Source organism: Aedes aegypti, chromosome 2 (genome assembly GCF_002204515.2).
Source record: "Aedes aegypti strain LVP_AGWG chromosome 2, AaegL5.0 Primary Assembly, whole genome shotgun sequence".
Taxonomy (NCBI): domain Eukaryota; kingdom Metazoa; phylum Arthropoda; class Insecta; order Diptera; family Culicidae; genus Aedes; species Aedes aegypti.
The window spans coordinates 376182064-376201259 of NC_035108.1; the positions used below are offsets into that span (position 1 = coordinate 376182064).

Below are 19196 nucleotides of genomic sequence, written 5' to 3' on the forward strand. Positions count from 1 at the left end.
TTATTCTTATGCCGACACTTACAGTGGCGAACCATCCAAAGTTTGTTGAATAAAGTGAACCTTTCGCAAGTCTACACTTGTAGTGTCGAACCATTCAAAGTTTTTTTATAATTACAAAAATAAAGATAAAAAGAAAGGGGTGTTTTGAAAACAAAAAAAATGTTAAACATAAATAATTCATGAATTAGAGTTTATGTCGACACTCACAGTGACGAACCATTCATAGTTTGTTGAAAAATCATATTTACGTCCTACCGTTGTATCGATTGAATGTGCAGTCATACATATTTTATAGATTAGAAATAGTAGCATGAAACGAGCTCACCAATTGATCCGTCATCCTTGACTGAGCAGCAACAATCCACATTCAGCTTAACTCGTTTGCTCGGCTATATAAAAGCACTCAGAGAAAATAGGCGCACTACCCGAGAGGGAAAACAACTGACGACTGCTCGGGCTTTCTTGACGCACTGCCAAGGAGCAATCGTCAAGGTCAAAGATCAAACAGAACTAACCGATCGCGGAACTTTTTCACTTCACTCGACCGACGCGCGACATGTTTCTGAAAAGAGGAGGTTGTGTACAGGACACTAACTACGCCAAGTGATTTTCTGCATTTGAATTTTAGTCGATTGTCATAGTTGCAGCCTTCTTTAACTCAAACTCTAACTTAATATCGTGACGGTCGCAACATTTTAGATTTTAAATTGACACTCCAGTATATTGCCGTAAAATGTAGTTAACATCAAAAGGAGAATGCGCGAAGAAGTAGAATTTGGTCTCCTTTTATAGTGCGCTTCCCAACCCACGTGTTTGAACGTGTTTGGTTGCGTAAGAAAAGGGTCGACATTTTCCAAATTTTCGACAGCCTATCATCAAAAGTCAAAAATTTTCTCCATTTGAGTAAAATGTTGTATAAAATTCTGACCGATTGGTGGGAAAATATGGAAAATCTATCGATAAATGGCTGAGTTATTTGTATAACTAATTTCGTGACGGTCGCAACATTTTAGATTTTCATTTGACACCCAGTATATTGCCGTAAGACGTAGTTAACGTCAAAAACCCTTGGCCTGTGAATTCCTGATATATCTGTAATTCTTAGATGAAACTCTTGGTAAACCTGGAATCGTAGAATTGATCATAGTTCCCTGGAGTCATTCCTATAAGACCTGTTACAGCAACGCCTCGAGTGATTTCTAGAAGAATTTGGATAAGGACATCTGGGCGAATGGGTTGTTTGCTCAAATGCCATTTGGCCGAATTATTTCATGAATAAGTTTGCGACAACGTAGATGTGTAGGGTTTATAAGTGCGGCTCAATGATTGATCAACTGTTCAGTTTATTGTCTTTAACGATGAGACGGGACAACATATTTATCATTATATAATTGCTCCAATATATATACATAAAATCTCCGTCCAATTTGTCCATCTTTACCATGCGTAATGAGTTAATTAATATAAAATCGATTGATTCAATTGAGTGAAAACTGCGCATTTAAATTTAGCCTTCTTTTGAACATAGGTCATTATTTTTAATTGTTAAAGTTCTACCTTCTTTGAGTCGTCGGAAGTTTTGTTTGTAAATAATATGACTATCTGCGTTGCATTACCTTAACATTTGCATTTTTTTTTCCTTCTTTTGATCAAAAGCTGCTATATCAAGATTTACTGTTCTCATAATTATTGAAGTTGATAATGCTTTCATCAATAGTCTTCTTTGAATCAACTCCTGGTTTAGAAGTGATAGCTGCCAAATATTTGATAGGATTTCAATACGAAATTTCACCTTCTATATGATGCTCTAATTACTAAAATATATACTCTGTCTCTACTGGCGTCTGTTTATTTATCTATTTAATGAGTAATCCTGATAAAGAATAAAATGTTAATAATAATTTAGCTTCGGAACTATTTGGTAAAACGCGAACATTAGTTCACTACTATTTTTATTTCCGATCAAACAACAGTCGTCCAAATGGTATTCAGTTAAATGAACCTTTTGACCAGATGTTACTCAGCCTAATGACTCGGAACCCTGGAAAAAGTATTCAAAAGACATTACTTTTCCTACAGAGAATGCCAAAAACATACTCCTGTTGAAATGTGATATGAGGAGGTTAGAAGCAAAAAGATGTAAATGACAAAAAATCGTTTTCGAGAAAACAAATTCTTTACCATGGTAGCACAAGTTATCCATCGGTTTTCGACGTACGTTATCTAAATCGAATTGGAACGATTAGTTCGAAAACTATTGGAATAAATTTATACTTCAATGAATGTTTGCCTGGCATATACCAAATTTGCTAGTAGGTCCGAAACATAGTTTTGGGAACTTGTAATCAGAAGACACAGTGTGTTTGTTTGACAAATTGAGACATGAATTTGCGAAAAAATACGCGTTCTAGTGAGACTCGAACTCACGACTCCGTGTACACTAGACCGGTGCTTTAACCAACTAAGCTACAGAACACCTTATGATTCTGCGGAATAGAAAGCCAAACTGAATCCGAGTACTAACTATGAACACATTTCATTTTCAGCATTCGATTTTTTGTTTCGTTTCAAAAGGATTAAATTAATTAGAATGTTTAAAGAACCATAAACCTAGTTTTGAACCAGCCTTACACACTTTAAACGTTATTTAATTGAAGGAATTTAGCAATCAAATGCAGTAGCATTTGGTCTAATTTGATAGCCTGTTTTTGTTTTTTTTTTCATATGAGCTTGAAATAAATCGATGAATCGGTTCGACATAACGAATTTGAATCGATTTAGTCCACGTTCTGATCAAATTTTCCCAACCCTAAACTCATCCAATGTATCAGGTCTCGTTTGAACTATTGAATTCTTACAAAATTCAATCAATAATTTGACATCAGTGATTTTTTAAACAAATTAATAAATAAATTTGTTCTGAAATACTTTAAGAAATTCTTCCACAACGTTTCTAAAAATAAATTCAAGACTTACTCAATTGTTTCCAATCATGTATCCTATAGCGTTGGTTGGGACTTAGGGAAGGAATTTTACGAAACTCTGAGATACTTTCTGAATCATTGATAAATTCTAGCAGAATAATTAGAGAAATTGGTACTGCGACAATAAAAAAGTCTTATATTATTTCTGAATTTTGGTGGAAGCTTATGATTTCAAAAACATTGTCAATCAAAATGAGGCTGTTGGAGGACTGCCAGAAAATCCTAAAACTATTTCAAAACTGTGAGTGAATAGGTAAAAAGTGTTTGACATTGTCATAGAAAGCAATGGAAGAGTGTGAAGATGATTGGAAAAGCTCGGATTTTTTTTGTGAATGTGAATACTTTTATAAGAAAAATGTTTGGCCAAGAAAAAAATTCTGTCTGATATGAGAAATCTATTAATAATTTCTTAATAATTGGAGATGGCTCAAGGCGTTTTTAACTAATGAAAATTTAAAGATTATTTCTGAACAAATGACTAATGATGCATTTTCCAGTTTTGATTTTTATTAGAAATACCTACGAAAAATTGATCTAACCATTTCCTCCACAATTCTGTACACAAAGATTCAATGAATCGTCTACTTATATCCACCATGTGTTCAGTGGAGATTTTTCGAGGCTCACTCTCTTTTTTTTCAGAAACTTCTCTAAGAACAACGCTCAACTGTGATTATTACAGTGTTAATAAAAGCAGAATAAAGCAACTAGCTTAAAAAACATAGTGGTTAAACTATGTTTTTTAGCTAGTTGCCAAAATTCCATTGAAGATTTATGTAGAAAACCATCCAGACTTCTTCTAGAAGCTATATGATAAATATATATGACACGTCTCCAAGTATTCCTTCTATATTTACCCGTTTATTTGGTTTATTTTAAAAATTTAGATATTTTTCTGAGGACCTTCGGAAAATAATGCTAAGAACTTCTGACAAAATATTTTGACAAAATTAAGATTAACACCAATTGAGGCTGATCACCGTGCAACGTATAATGTGAAAACTTGGCTTTTCTTAGTGAAAATTGACTAAAGCAGCTTAATAATCGTTACGCGTTTCGATGTACTACTCTTTGGCCAATTTCAAATGTATTGGCTTGGCTCTGACTTTATCCTTTCGTCAGGCAAGTTTATTTTGCAAGGCAAGTTTTTGATCTGAAGGATTATTTTTCAACCAACTCGATACGTCTGAAACTGACCAAAATTTCGAAACGCGTAACGATTATTAAACTGATTTCGTCCACTCCAGCCGAGAATAGCCAATAAGATTTTACATTTAATAGTTGAGGAATTGAGGGGCCTTCCTTAGCCGAGTGGTTAGAGTCCGCGGCTATAAAGCAAAGCCATGCTGAAGGTGTCTGGATTCGATTACCGGTCGGTCCAGGATCTTTTTGTTATGGAAATTTTCTAGACTTCCCTGGGTATAGTGTATCATCGTACCTGCCACACGATATACGAATGCGAAAATGGCAAGTTTGGCAAAGAAAGCTCTCAGTTAATAACTGTGCTCAGTGTCATAAGACACTAAGCTGAGAAGCAGGCTCTGTCTCAGTGAGGACGTTAATGCCAAAAAGAAGAAGAAGTTGAGGAATATGGGAAATTAAAATAATGTATGATTAGAATTCCTCGAAGAATATTAAAAAAAAATAGGACAGGAACACTTTTATGTGCCAAAGCTGTACATTCTAATCCGATAAACCCACTTGGTTTACCTTGGTAATCTCCCCTCCACCGTGGTTTTCCCCTCCCAATAACCACGTGGTTTATAGGCGGCCCCTGACAAAGCTTTTTGGAAAGAGGTTAAAGATGTTTCAGCATTTTTTTATTCCTTACAAATTGAATGAGAACCAAATAAACAAGCTAATCTTCTATTAATTATGTTGTTTGTTCTGTTGGATGGGAAATCACTTAAAATACCGTTGGAAAATCACTTAAAATTACCGATTGTCCTATATAACTAAATCAAAACGAATCAAATACTATACAACCCTTTTCGTTTGAGTTCCTCATACATTCTAGGCAAATCGTATTTCGTGGAAAATGCATGGAGCTGTTCTTTGTCAATTTCCAGTTCAAGCCCTTAATAGTATAGTGCCTTTATATAATTGTGCCTAATACATAAAACAACTTCTTGTTTTTTTACAAGACGCTTCAATGAACGGTGGGTTGTCATGTTAATAATACCGTTCATAATAAATTGTACATTAAAAATAAAACCATGAAACGAGCTCACCAAACTGATCACCCATCCTTGATTGAGCAGCAAAAACGATGCAAAAACAAAACCGATTTTTCTGGTGAAGATGAAACGAAGCCAAAACTCAAACCCTCAAGAGCGCAAATCTAGAAAACCAGACATCGGCTGAAAGCTGAAAACTTGATCGATCGGTCACCACAAGCGATCAAGCCCTCTGTCCAGCACTCCAGACTAGTGCTCCTGAAAATCTGAGGTCCGGCCTCGATGCATCTTTACCTTCTGCTTGAGCTTTAACAATCACTGCCTAGCAGAACGCGTGCAGAATAAATCGACAAATTTCTGTTATAGACAATTTTTTTTTCAAAAACTGCTTCAGTATTTTCACCAGCCGAAACTCTACTTCAATCAGCATGATCATTTTACAAGAACAAAATATCACTCCGGCAAAAAAAACTGAAATGGATAATGCAGTGGAAACTAATGAGCGATTGACAGACCAATCGTTCTTTCTTTATTCTGGAATTGAATGAATTTTGAGATAATTTGTATATCTGCTAGTAATCCTAGGCAGAATTGTAGGGAAATTCATATTAACAACGTTTCGTTAATATTACAACTAGATAAAACGAAATTTGATTTTTTTGAATAAAATATGTCAAAACAATATGTCTTAATTTGTATCGATGTATCGATCGTGATAATTATATTTAATTAAATTTAATTAAAATACCGGTATTTCGGTGTGCTACATCAAAAGCTCGTGCGCTTATGATTTAAAGTTAGCATGTAATAGTATACGTTTTAATCACATTCTCTTCGGTAAACTATCATTTTGAGAAACGGTCAAGTTATCAATGTTGACCATCTCAAAATTTAGAATTTCGGGTATTATAGTTGTAGCATTGAGGGTACGAATCGCTCTCATAATCTTTGCAATTCTTGACGACGTCTTTGAATGCTCGTTTATCAAAACGCATTTTTCATGCATAGGGAATTTGTATTATTTATTATGTTTTCCTCCGGACAGAGGCTGGGGTAATGTCCGTCCCCTCAGCCCCACTCTGGTTACGCCCATGATTAGGAAACACCAAACAGATTTTATCGAAATGGCCAATTTGCAATCCTGTCAAAGGCTCGATTCAAGCTCGACAATAATTTGAAAAATCAAATTCATATCTTTATCTCACCACATTTCCCCCTGCTTTCTATTGCAGACGGAATGAGTCCATGTACGCGATGACCGGCCTTTACGCGGAGGCCCAAACCGATGACAGCAGCGCGGACATCCCCCAGGACACCGAACCAGAGGAATCGCTGCCTACCTCGATCAATACTGTCACCACGGATACGGTGATTAAGTGCCACAGCCGGCAGCCATCGAACAGTGTCATGATGATGGAGCGGGAAAAACCGCTCCCCAACGTGCTGCTCGACAATGAGGACTACTCCCGGGATTGTGGTATTCTGACCTGTCGACCGTCGGCGATTCAGAAGTTCGCCAGGATCAAGGTGTTTGTGCTGCTGTTATCGATTCTGGTAACTCTGCAGCAGGCGCTCAGTTCTGGGTATATCAACTCGGTGATTACGACCATCGAGAAACGATTCGAGATCCCCTCGAGTCTGTCCGGATTGGTGGCGTCCAGCTACGAAATCGGAAACGTTATTACTGTAATTTTTGTGAGCTATCTGGGCAGTCGGAGGCACATTCCTGTGTGGATCGGAATTGGTAAGGTCTTGAAATGATTATCCGGATGGAAGAGTTCTTCAAAATATTTTTTCCAGGTGCCGTTATCATGGGAATCGGTTCGCTGGTGTTCATGGTGCCGCACTTCACCGGGGAGCCCAATCCGGGCATCATGATTGACAATAAAACTGCCGACAACATTTGTCGGCTGGTATCGGTGCGGGAGCAGGACATGGGGCTGGGTCGGCTATCGAATAGCCTTTCGAACCCTCCGCTAACGACGCACAACTTGAGGTAAGATTGAATCGAATTAAGCTTGTAACGTAACGTGACATTTATCCGTTTATTACTCCACCCAGGGGTGACAACTGTCTCAAGAGTAAAGCATCGACTTTCGGGCCAGTGATACTGTTCGTCATAGCGCAGATTTTGCTCGGTGGAGGGGGAAGCCCGCTGTTCACGCTCGGTACCACGTACGTAGACGATCACGTACGGAAGGAAAGTTCATCGATGTATATAGGTGAGATTGGAGTTGTCCTGTATCGAATGGCATTCTACTAATGCGATTTTCTTTTCTCGATGTGTTTTTGAAATTTCCAGGAGCAATGTACAGTATGGCCGCGTTTGGTCCAGTGTTAGGCTTCCTTTTGGGGGCGTATCTACTTTCGTTTCACATGGATTCGTTTTCCGGCAGTGATATCAATATAGGTGAGTATTAAGTAAGCAGGCACAATTTTATCTTATCATGAGAGTACCGAAGTGGATTTACATCCAATCAAAAACTTAATATCGAGGCTTTTGTATTATTACCATGAATAAGATCCATTGATCCATAGTTATGGATCAATTAGTATTGAATTCAACCTATAAAAAATTAATAAAACAACACAGAAAACATCAAATTTTAAGCATGAATCGTCCTAGTTTAAATTGTAGCTTCGGTTTAACATCACCTCAAAACAGAAACATCCATGATGCTATATCTCAAGATGCTGATGATCTATACTAGTGTGTTCTATAGCTAAGTTGTTCAGTAGATTAAGTACATTCGGAAAGCGCATGTAAAATTGAGCATTTTAAGCATTTTCTATCTTGTGATGCACATGGGATGGAATGTTCGAGTCTTCGGCAAAGTTGTTTAGAAAGTCAAAGACATTCGAAATGCAAACAGTTTTGTTAGAAATTTTGCCGCTATGTGGCGCTAATGAGCATTTGAAATTGAGCATTCTTAACTCTTCATCTTGTGATCTAAATAAGATAGAAGAATGAAGTCTTCGGCAAAGTTGTTCAGAAATTTCAAGGCAGGGAAACAGTTTGATTATTAATTCAGATGCTTTAAATTTTCAAATTATGTAGGTTGGAATCTCTTCATAATCGAGACTGATTCGCACTTGAATATAAAAGTGTTTCAGGACTTTTATACTTAATATTTAAGTGATTCAGGTCAGATTCACTTCGTATACAAGCGATTCAAGTCCGAAACACTTTATATTCAAGTAATACAGGTCTGATTAATTGCGAGTTTAAGTTATTATTTTGTTTACCTCCATTTTCCAGTAATTTATGTCTTCCGATCAGTTACTAATAATCTTCATTGTCTAATGTTTCTGGTCTGCTTCACTTTATGTTCAAATAATTTAGGACGAATCACTTCATTTTCAAAAGATTCTGGATTGGTTAGAATTTAGCAAATCATGTTCGATTCATCTCATAATTAAGTGATTCAGGTCTGACATCGTATTCAAGAGTTTCAGATCTGATTCACTTCATTTCCTAGTGATTCAAGTCAAAATGATTGGACATTAAGAACTTCATTTTTCTATCTTACTTAGCTAGAAGAATATAACTATATATAAAATATCTTCAATATTATTCACTCACTAGCGTCACCATGCGGAATTTTTTAATTAAAATGTCTGCTTTTTGGATGTCGTTGTCATCCGGAGCAGCTTTGCCGAAGACTCGAACTTTATATTTCACGTGGATCACAAGACAGAACTTGCTTAAAATGCTCAATTTTAAATGCTCACTAGCGACACCTAACGGCAAAATTTTTAACCCAACTGTATGTCTTCCGAATGTCCTTGACTTTTTGAACAACTTTGCCCAAGACTCGAACTGTCTTTGTCATGTGGATCACAAGATAGAACATGTTTAAAACGCTCATTTTTCCTTGCACACTAGCGCCACCTAGCGGCAAAGTTACGAACCAATCTGTTTGCCTTCCGGATGTCCTTGATCCGCTGAAAAACTTTGTTGAAGAATACTTTTTGCAATTCATAGGGATGTCAAGATATAACAATGTTAATTGTTTGAGGTGATGCTAAACTTTTTGGAGATGATTCAATATTCAACTGAGTGTTGCAATACTTATTTTAGTGAGTCCGTTTTTATGACGGACAGTGTATACCTCCTACATACAATACCTGGATCAATAAGAAGAAATACTAAAGGAAATTATTAAAGGTGCCCTTATGAAAAATACTGATTTTTAAAAAGCATCAATATTTTATAAGAAAGCATGATACTGCGGAAATAAAAATAAGTTTATTCTCAAAATATGACATAAATAATCTGGAATTCCTGCAAAGTTTAGAATTTATAGGAACTTCCAAAAAAAGCATTTAAAGAATAAATGAAAACAAAAATTGGTCTAATCGTAGATAAATCGTGGGAGAAAACCCTTGAACGAATTTCTTTCAGAGATTTTCAGAGAGACCATTTGGCCGAATTTTGTTTGGACGAATGCTGTATGGCCGAAAGCCATTTGGTCAAATGCCATTTAGCCGAACGGGTCGTTTGGCCGATTGCCATTTGGCCGAATCAAGAACAAAAAACATCGAATTGCTACAACGTTGATGTGTAGGATTGATAAGTGTAACCCAACAACTGATCAGCTAATAAGTTTAATGATTTTTTTTAATGTGACGGGACATCATGTTTGTCTACGAAGAAATTATAAAATCGACCCGGTTATTCAGAACGAAGTTGTGAGCTCCCCAATTCGCGTCAAGATTCGAAGCTGATGCTTGATTTATCTCTGGGTTACCAACGGTGTGCTAGGGTTTCAAGTGTTTTTTTTTTCAATAATTTCATCAGAAATTTTCCCTTATTTTAAACATAGGCTATTCATTCGAGTTATACTGGTTTCATCACAATTGACAATAATTTAGTTTATATTTTTATTAATTTTTCCTTCGGCAATTCTTTGTAGTTTTACTGATATAACGATTATTCGCATTACACTTGCTTAAGTTTTTAAAAGATATATTTCCTTCTTTAGATTATAGGCTATTCTTTCAAGAGAAAAGTTTTTTAAAAGTTATTGAATTAAGGGTTAACTTTGGCAAGATGTCACTCACCTCAAAGATTAAGAGTGCAACATGTAAACCAAACTCTACACCACTACTTGCGTCTATCAGTAATATGAACGACTCGGTGAACACTTACGTCAAAGAAGCTCACTGTATCTCCATTGTGAAAAGAAGAAGCCAAAACTTGTAACTACAAGTGCAACTGCTAGAACTTTGAAATAATTAACTTATTCGAAGGATCGAAGCAAACCGATCTTGCAGAACTGCTACTGACGCTAGCAGAGAAGTGGAAAATTGCTCACATTTAGGATATTTTTTTTAGACTGTTTATTTTAATGACTTCTTATGACTGTTTATAATGAGTTCTTTGAAATTCAGCTTTGATGTTCATTTCAAATGCATGCTAACTATAGTTCACTATTGTTTTCAATTTCGGCCAAACGCCATTTGGACAAATGGCATTCGGCCAAATGACCTGGGAAATCGATGCATGAATGGAACTAATGGATTAATTGATAAGATACAGAGGATAACTTCTGGATGAATTTAGAAATAAGAAATCCAAAGAGGAATTCCTAGAGGACAATTTTTTGATACTACTCTTAATTAATTACTGGAAGAAATTCCTGGAGGAGCTCCTGCCAGATTACCTAAAACCTAAAAAAAAACCTGTTTTTACTCGAGTCACTTTCTTCAGAATTTCTTCTGTAAATTCTTCATGCAATCCAGTGACTGTTTTACATGAAACTCCTTGTCAAATTTTTGGATAAATTATTTAAAAAAAATGGTTGAATTCGGAATTGGTATCCAAATAAATTTGTTCGGGGAAATCCCTAGGGTTCTTCTTTAAGGATTCTGGAAGAGTTTTATAAACATTTCATAGAAGAAAATTAAAAATGTTTTTTTCTGGAATCTTATGACAAATACCTCAAAACGTTGAAGAATCCTTGAGCATCGTTTGCACTTATATTTACACACCTATACCTAATAATAAAAAACAGAATAGAACAAGAGTTGAAAAAAGCATTCTCAAGTATATTTCAGATGATTAAAAGGGTATTTAGCTACAAATTTTATTTGGGTTTGCATGTGATTTCAAAAGTACGATTGCAATTAAAACAAAACCAGTCTATGTTTGTGGCAACGAATGTTCTAACCTGTGTTTTCTAGTGGCTCCAGAGTTTCATTGATTGTCGAGAAATTTGGCAAATCAAACCAGTTAACATTAGGACGGTCAAAAATTTAAAAAAGTTTGGAAATCCAATCTCCTATATCTTCCTTGAAGTGTTAAGAAATGAAACAATGTTTTTGGCATTAAATTTTCTTCAAAATCTGATCAAAGCATCGCAAAATTCAAGTTGATCAAATGAAAGGCACATATAGAATTGATCAAATAAGATAGTATTTATTGTTTAGGACTTCCATGTGATGTAAAATGTATAAAAACCACATAATTATCATGGCGTGATATAATCGAAAAGAAAACCGTGCTTAAATCTTGGGTAACAAAATGAAGCGCAAAAAAACTAGGTAATGATATAATTGAGAAACTATCGTACAGATTTATCACCTCATAGTAAAATCTCATTCTTCTAACGTTAGGTAGCCCAATTGAATCAGCACCAAAAAACTTGAAAATTTCACAAAGCACTATTTTTATCGAAAGGATAGTTATAAAGATAAGGAAAATTGGATTACTTAACTTTGTTGGAATTTCAACTGCCGTAATAAATACTTTACATCAATTACTAGAATAAGATTCCATACTCGTCAGTTTAATCCAACAGTCATACAGAAAAAAAAAACAAATATTTAAAATTCAGCGGTAAATTATGCACACAAAGGGAATACTGAAATTTTCGCAAACTTACATAACACATCTTGTAAGACTAAATCCACATCAGGTAAATTTATGTAAATCGTAGCGTAATCGGTTAACCTTCGGGCTGTCACGCTGTTGTACTTTGTACAACAGTTGTGATTTATATACTATCATTTTGCAACAAAGATATCTATCGACACTAAACCAAAATGTATTCCTCAAGAATCTGCTTAAAAACAATACTCGACAGTTTTCATTTATAGTATGACCCTTTATATTGCGGTAAAATCAACAAGTGTAAATGAAAGTCGCATAATAATGAACGCACTATGTACGGTTCGAGTAAACCACAGTTTTTAATCGGTATATCTCAAAATCCAGATGATATAGAAACTTGGGGTTTTTAGTAAAGTTGTTCTGGAGGTGAAGCGCTATCTGATGGCCCCTCATTTAATTAGGAATTTGACCGCTAGGTGGCACTAGTGGGCATGGAAGTTTTACTTTTGTTTTGCAAATATTTCAGGATCCTGATCATTTAGAAGGATGACGTCTTCGGCAAAGTTGTTAAGTAAGTTAAGGACTATCATTGTTCGAGCTAGTTGATTCAAAATTTTGCCTCTAGGCGGCGCTAGTGTGCATGAAACTTTTGTTTGCAGATATCTCAGGAGCCTGACCACTTAGAAAAATAGTGTCTTCGGCAAAGTAGTTCAGTAGCTCAAGGACTATCATTATTTGAGCCAAGATATAGGATATTTTGCCACCAAGCGGTGCTACTGAGCATTACAGCAGGCAGGCACCTTCAGCAAAGTTGTTTAGAAGCTCAGGAACTATCATTATTTTACAAAATCTCAAACTTTAAGGCTTAAACAAAGAAAGAATTTGAGCTACTGAGCAACTCTGCCGAAGACGCCATCTTTCTAAGTGATCAGGCTCCTGAGATATTTGCAAAACAAATGTTTTAAGCTCACTAGCGCCGTCTGGTGGCAACATTTTGAATCAACTAGCTCTAACAATGGTAGTTCATAAGTTACTGAGCAAGTTTGCCGAAGACGTCATCTTTCTAAGTGGTCAGACTTGTACAAAGCACAACGCGCGACTACTCGCGTTACAAAAATTCGCGCGACGACCGAAAGGTTAAAGTCTATGCTGGATTTCGCAATGTCTAGCGGATGTGCATGATTTTACGCTGAAATGAAATTTACATGAATTTCTCTTTCGATACTATTGATTGTTTCAGTATTTAAACTATTGTTATACAAACGAAATATTATTGAGAAATAACAAAAAAAACTTTGTTTGGTCGAAAAAAAGGCGTTGTTAAAAATACATTTGCGCGTCCAAAAATCAGCTTCATCCGAATGAATACAGCTGACAAATTGCGATGGGAGGAGAGTGGGTGGCAGCGACTTATATGAGACCTGACTACATGTATATCTGCAAAGCTGTTGGATACGACCAGTTGGTTTGTTAATAAAACCCTCTTTTATGGCTTTTCCGATTAAATGTAGTGAAACCGGGATAGTTATGTAACTTCCAACATTTCGGCTCGAGGTTGGAACCTTCCTCAGGGAAGTTATTTGCGCACCGCTATTTGTTCGTTGACTTTTGTTAGGCGTAGATTTGTCACGGTGTTGGAATGATTTGGCCTTTTGTTGGATGATAGTGGATAAGGATGAACTTGATAATTTTGAGTATTTCTAGTGAACAACCACTAACATGGCGTCTAGACACTGTTATACTGTATATGACTGGAAATACCATAAAAGAGGGTTTTATATCTGCACTGCCTATAAAGGCATAACTGTCCCACTGTGTGTTTGAAGTTTGTCTTCTCTTACAAATGTTCATAATTTTCAAGGAGTAGTGTTTGATTCTTCGACCTGGTTGCTTGCTCCTGCGAGCGCGGGCGGCGAGGACAGGATCAAGCATGTCGCGCGTCGTTCGCGTACCGTAATCCGGGGGTAAATTGATCACTAGTTTACAACTTTTTGTCATATTTTCCTTTGGAATCAAAAAATTGTCAAATTTATTTCGGTAAAATCAGTACTTCATTGATCTCTATCAGTTAATGTGATTAATTTTTTATGAAATAAAATTTAACATATCATAAAATTAGTTTTAATACCAAAAAATGAAAATGACACATTTAGGCGAAATTGATCACTATATAATAAAGCATATTATAGAATGTAATTTTTTTCTATCTACTAAATTTGAATCTCATGAATCTGAAAATGATGTCAAAATTCTTACAACTCGTGTATATCATCATTTTATTGCAAAACTAAACTTTGTAAATCTGCATAAAACGCCTAAATGTATGCAATTTCTCTTGAAATAAGCATGTTATTCAACAAAATACGGTTTTACGAGCAAACAACTATTTTTGTAATGCTGTACGATTTCAAAAATGAGTTCAGCAGTTCAACTGAAGCTTACACAACATTTTTAACACTTAAAGTTAACATACTGGCTTAGCACCAACGGATTGTTTAGTACCCACATTTCCAACAGTGTATGCAATCCCCTTCAAAAACTGTGAATATTTCTATACAAAACTGATCATAATAAAAATTAATTAGCTTTAAATCATCATTATACATATATAAACTAGAAGATATGGAATGTCTGTAATGGCAACGAAGTATTAAGCATCCTTGAAAGGAAATGCTATTCGATACCGACTTGCCCCCGGATTACGGTACCACGGTGGAATAGTATCGCGGATCGCGTTAGTAGTGTTTGATCCTTTGATCTTGTCGCTTGCTCCTGTGAGGCGAGAGACGAACACTTGTTCGGCGTTCAATGCTTTTATCGAGTAATATCACGAATCCGGTTAGGCGCATTCATTTCAAATTATATATTTATCGTTTACCAAAACGAATCCTTTACCCAAACCTTTCCCATATCTCAACTCCCAGTGTCTACTTGTTGAAGTGCAGAGGACTCCTCGGCTTTCATAAAGCAAGTAACACATCAACATTTCCCTCCCATCTCTAAGTTTACCTGCATTCGGACGCAGCCGGCGGTGTTATTGTTTGTCATAATAATGAGAGCACCAGTAGTTACACATTGAGGATGCTACTGATCCCGAGTAGTGTCTGTTAGTTCATAGTAGCATAGTAAAGTATACATCGAAACATGAATGTAACGATGAAGAAAGGTGATGGTTCTAAAATCCAAATGGGACAGTTAGGCTTTTATGGGCAGTAACATATAATCTTAAATTTCTAGAGAATTCTTGTTAAAATCAGATCAGTAAAACAAGGTTAACATTCATCTTCTGTACACTAAATGATAGGTCTAACAGAACTTCAAAGTTTCTAGAACAAAAAATGATATTACATCCTTATATCGTTCGTGCTACAAACGATCAGACTGTACGTTATTACACCACCCTCTACCTTCAAATAATGAGTTACGTAATTTATGAACGGGCACTAGAGGCCCCTTTACAATAGATTGCACTTGCATTATATCTATATTGACCAGAAGTTATCCTCTCATTTCTCATCACAATTCGATGCTTCATTTTCTTTGCAGACCAAGACGACCGCCGATGGGTGGGCATGTGGTGGGGTGGATTCCTAGTGTGCGGCATCCTTTTAATACTGGTCGCCATCCCATTTTTCTCCTTTCCCAAGGTGAGTACTCGCATTTATTGTCCCAAAGCATCGACCCACTACCCGAGCAGAAATAGATAACTCGCATCTGTCTATGCATACCATCTTCTTTTTCTTTTTGGTATTACGTCCCAACTGGGACAAAGCCTGCTTCTCAGATTAGTGTTCTTAGAGCATTTCCACAGTTATTAACTGAGAGCTTTCTTTGCCGAATAACCATTTTTACATGTGTATATCGTGTGGCAGGTACGAAGATACTCTATGTCCTGGGAAGTCGAGAAAATTTCCTTCACCGTAAGATCCTCGACCAGCGGGATTCGAACACACGACCCTCAGCTGCGCCTTTACCGCTACGGCTATCTATGCATACCATACTTTGGTATTATTACTATAATTAGGTATTGTTCAGTAGTCCAGTAGTAGCTATCCACAACAGAATTTGGTATTATTTTGGTATTAGAAATATTGTTTAAAACCATTAAAAACACCCCCTTTCGGTGTTTGTAGAATATCCTTGAGATATTATTTGAGGTATTTTACCACTAATACAGGCCTCTTTCATACCTTATTCGGGTGATAAGTACTTATGTGATATGGAATACCCTTATTTGGTATTCTGCAGCAATTTTCTTCTGCTCGGGTATCGGTGAACCAATATTTCGATCACATTCAGCGCTCACAATGGGCTGCCATAATTCAATGCAAATTAATGACCATCGTTTCGATTATTTATACCCGTAGGTTCTCACCAGGGAAAAGAAGAAAATTCGAATCGCCGAACAGAAATTGCCTCAGCTGCAGCAATTGTCGGCAAACAATTCCAGCAGCTTGTCACGGCCACCACCGCCAAATCAATCACAGACGCATCAACTGCAGCAGCAACCTAGCCAACAACAACAGCAGCAGCAGCAAACGTTGGGTGGCAGCAGTCAGTCAGGGTCCAGCAGTAAACCACACGAGGACACCGGATATGGAAAGGATATTAAAGGTATGTGTCCGTCGATGTGAGCACGGTGCTCCCCAGACCGGTATTATTATAAAATAAACTTCATCAAATTTGAGGTCTGCAGTCGATTTTTATAGCTTTATTGCATACCTGGTCATAATTCAAAAAAATATAGAGCCGTTCGAGGTTACGCCCTTTTGATTTTGATTGAGAGAACTACGCTATTCTACTTGAAATTCTTGAAAATTATGTAATATATAGTATTGAAAATATTGTTGATCTATTGTTTAAAAATAATTTGAATCAAGTTTTGATGGTAATTTTGTTTTTTCTGCTAATATCTGCAAATGAAAAATCGTGTTAATGCCAACCTATGGGCTTATACCATCAAAAGAGCGTTTCTGGTGAGCGCAGATATGATGACGATTTTTTCCGATAATAACGGTCTGACGAGCACCTCAGTGAGATGAATGCGCTTCCGAGGACGGATATAAAGTGAAAGATTTGTGTCTGCTTCGTCGAATAATTCTAACGATTTCCTCTCTATTCGCTCAACAGATATCCCTCTGTCAATGTGGCGTCTGGTGACCAATCCGGTGTACATTGTTACCTGCCTAGGAGCGTGCATGGAGCTGATGATTGTTTCCGGTTTCGTCGTTTTCCTTCCAAAGTACCTCGAGACACAATTCAGTCTCGGAAAAAGCCAAGCCAGTGTCTACACCGGATCGATTGCCGTTCCCGGAGCGTGCATTGGCATCTTCATCGGTGGATGCATTCTGAAACGGTTCCAGCTGAAGCCGAAAGGAGCGGTACAATTTGTTTTAGTTTCTAATCTTGTCTGTCTTTCCTGTTATGGGCTGCTGTTCTTCTTGGGCTGTGAGAACCTGAAGATGGCTGGGACAACCATTCCCTACTACAACAGTTCACCGGCCCACAACGTGGAACCCTTCCAGGTTAATTTGACCGCAGCGTGCAACTTCGGTTGCGAGTGCCACATGTACGATGTCGAACCGGTCTGCGGTAATAACGGATTGACCTACTTCAGTCCGTGTCACGCCGGTTGTACGGCGTTCTCTTCCAGTTCAAATTATACCAACTGTGCTTGTAAGTATTAATTTCCTAAACTTTTAAGATCCAAAATGCACTAATCAAACATCTGTACAACCCCAGGTGTTCAAGCGAACGTAACCAACGTATATACGGGGGCGGAGGGAGCTCAAGCGCAAGCTCTGAATGCCCACGAAAACTTTGCCGAAGTAACCGTAGTTCCTGTGGCCACTGCCGGCGTTTGCAACAAACCCTGTCGGACGATCTATCCGTTCCTGATATTGTTGTTCTTCATGACGTTCGTCGTTGCCTCGACGCAGATGCCTCTGTTGATGATAGTTTTAAGGTTTGTTCTACCGAAATTTCACAGAAAAATAGGATGTTTAACGGATTGTCCCTATTGAACAGGTCGGTTTCGGAAGAGGAACGTTCGTTCGCTCTCGGGATGCAGTTTGTGATATTCCGCCTGTTTGGATATATTCCGGCGCCAATCGTGTTCGGCAATCTGATCGATTCATCCTGTTTGCTGTGGAAGTCCACCTGCGGTGAGAAAGGTGGTCGATGTCTCATTTATGACATCGAAAAATTCCGATACAAGTAAGTTGTGTTTTATTGGACGGAACTTCGATGAACTAATCTTTGTTTCTACATTCTTAGATATGTGGGTGTATGTGCGAGTATAAAAATTATTGCTCTTGCCATATTTATCATCGATTGGTGGTTGGTCCGACGGCGGAAGAATTTAGACAAGCTGAACCCCATGTCGGCGAATGAGTTGGTTGGGTCGATTATCAGCTTGGATAAACGTAAGTATCGAAAGAGTAGAGATTAACTGATCTCAGTTGTTGATAATAAGCCAAAATCTCATTTTAGTGTTCGAAGAGAAAGGAAATCTGGACGGTCAAGTAGTGCCATTCAATGGAGAATGTATCTCCGGTGATTCGATCGGCGATAACAACAGTAAACGAGTGTTGATTGCCAGCCGACATCTGCGTAACGATTCGAAATCGATTCAGTTGGAGTACAGGTGAGTTTTAAAAAGTTAAAATTTTCAGCTACAACTACAATTCAAAAAAAAAGATCATCTTTCTTCGAAGCTGTTGAACCGCATACATGCAGTTCAATTCAGCTATCCGAAAGAGAATAATTTTCTCTTTATAACAGTGGGCTTAAATACGCTCCACAGTGAGGTTACAATATGCTGTTTATGAAACAGTTACGGTATTTTGAGTTATTGCTGGCTATTTCCTTTAACCTTCAGAATATTAGGTTCGCTGTAGAGTTGTGGGAGCTCCTAATGCAAAGACATCCTAAGCTCCTTGGAAAACCCCCAGAAGCTCGCTGGTCTTCGACCATAGTTCAGAGTTGCACAATATCAGTCATATCAGCTGATGGCTGATGGACTAAAACTATCAATATCAGTTGCGAACTATAAACATCACTTTGATCTGACAACTAACAGCGGTGATGCGACATCGCACTCTAGATCACAATCACTGCAGAATGAGTGATCACGTGGTAATTAACCACACTATCAATGTTTTTCAGTGACCAATACATAGTTTCAATCCGTCTGCAGCA

General features: G+C 37.2%; 1 protein-coding gene across 3 annotated transcripts in view; it reads left to right on the forward strand.

The window, feature by feature from the left end:
• The window catches only part of LOC5572461, a 252408-nt gene that overhangs the window by 218872 nt on the left and 14340 nt on the right, over positions 1-19196 (forward strand). For all 3 annotated transcript variants that reach the window (XM_021846788.1, XM_021846790.1, XM_021846789.1), the window contains 11 exons: positions 6394-6905; positions 6962-7157; positions 7223-7383; positions 7464-7571; positions 15543-15643; positions 16364-16610; positions 17127-17672; positions 17739-17961; positions 18024-18212; positions 18273-18421; positions 18489-18642. In XM_021846788.1, the coding sequence (XP_021702480.1) occupies positions 6394-6905; positions 6962-7157; positions 7223-7383; positions 7464-7571; positions 15543-15643; positions 16364-16610; positions 17127-17672; positions 17739-17961; positions 18024-18212; positions 18273-18421; positions 18489-18642 (2586 nt within the window). The remainder of the gene's footprint in view (positions 1-6393; positions 6906-6961; positions 7158-7222; positions 7384-7463; positions 7572-15542; positions 15644-16363; positions 16611-17126; positions 17673-17738; positions 17962-18023; positions 18213-18272; positions 18422-18488; positions 18643-19196) is intronic.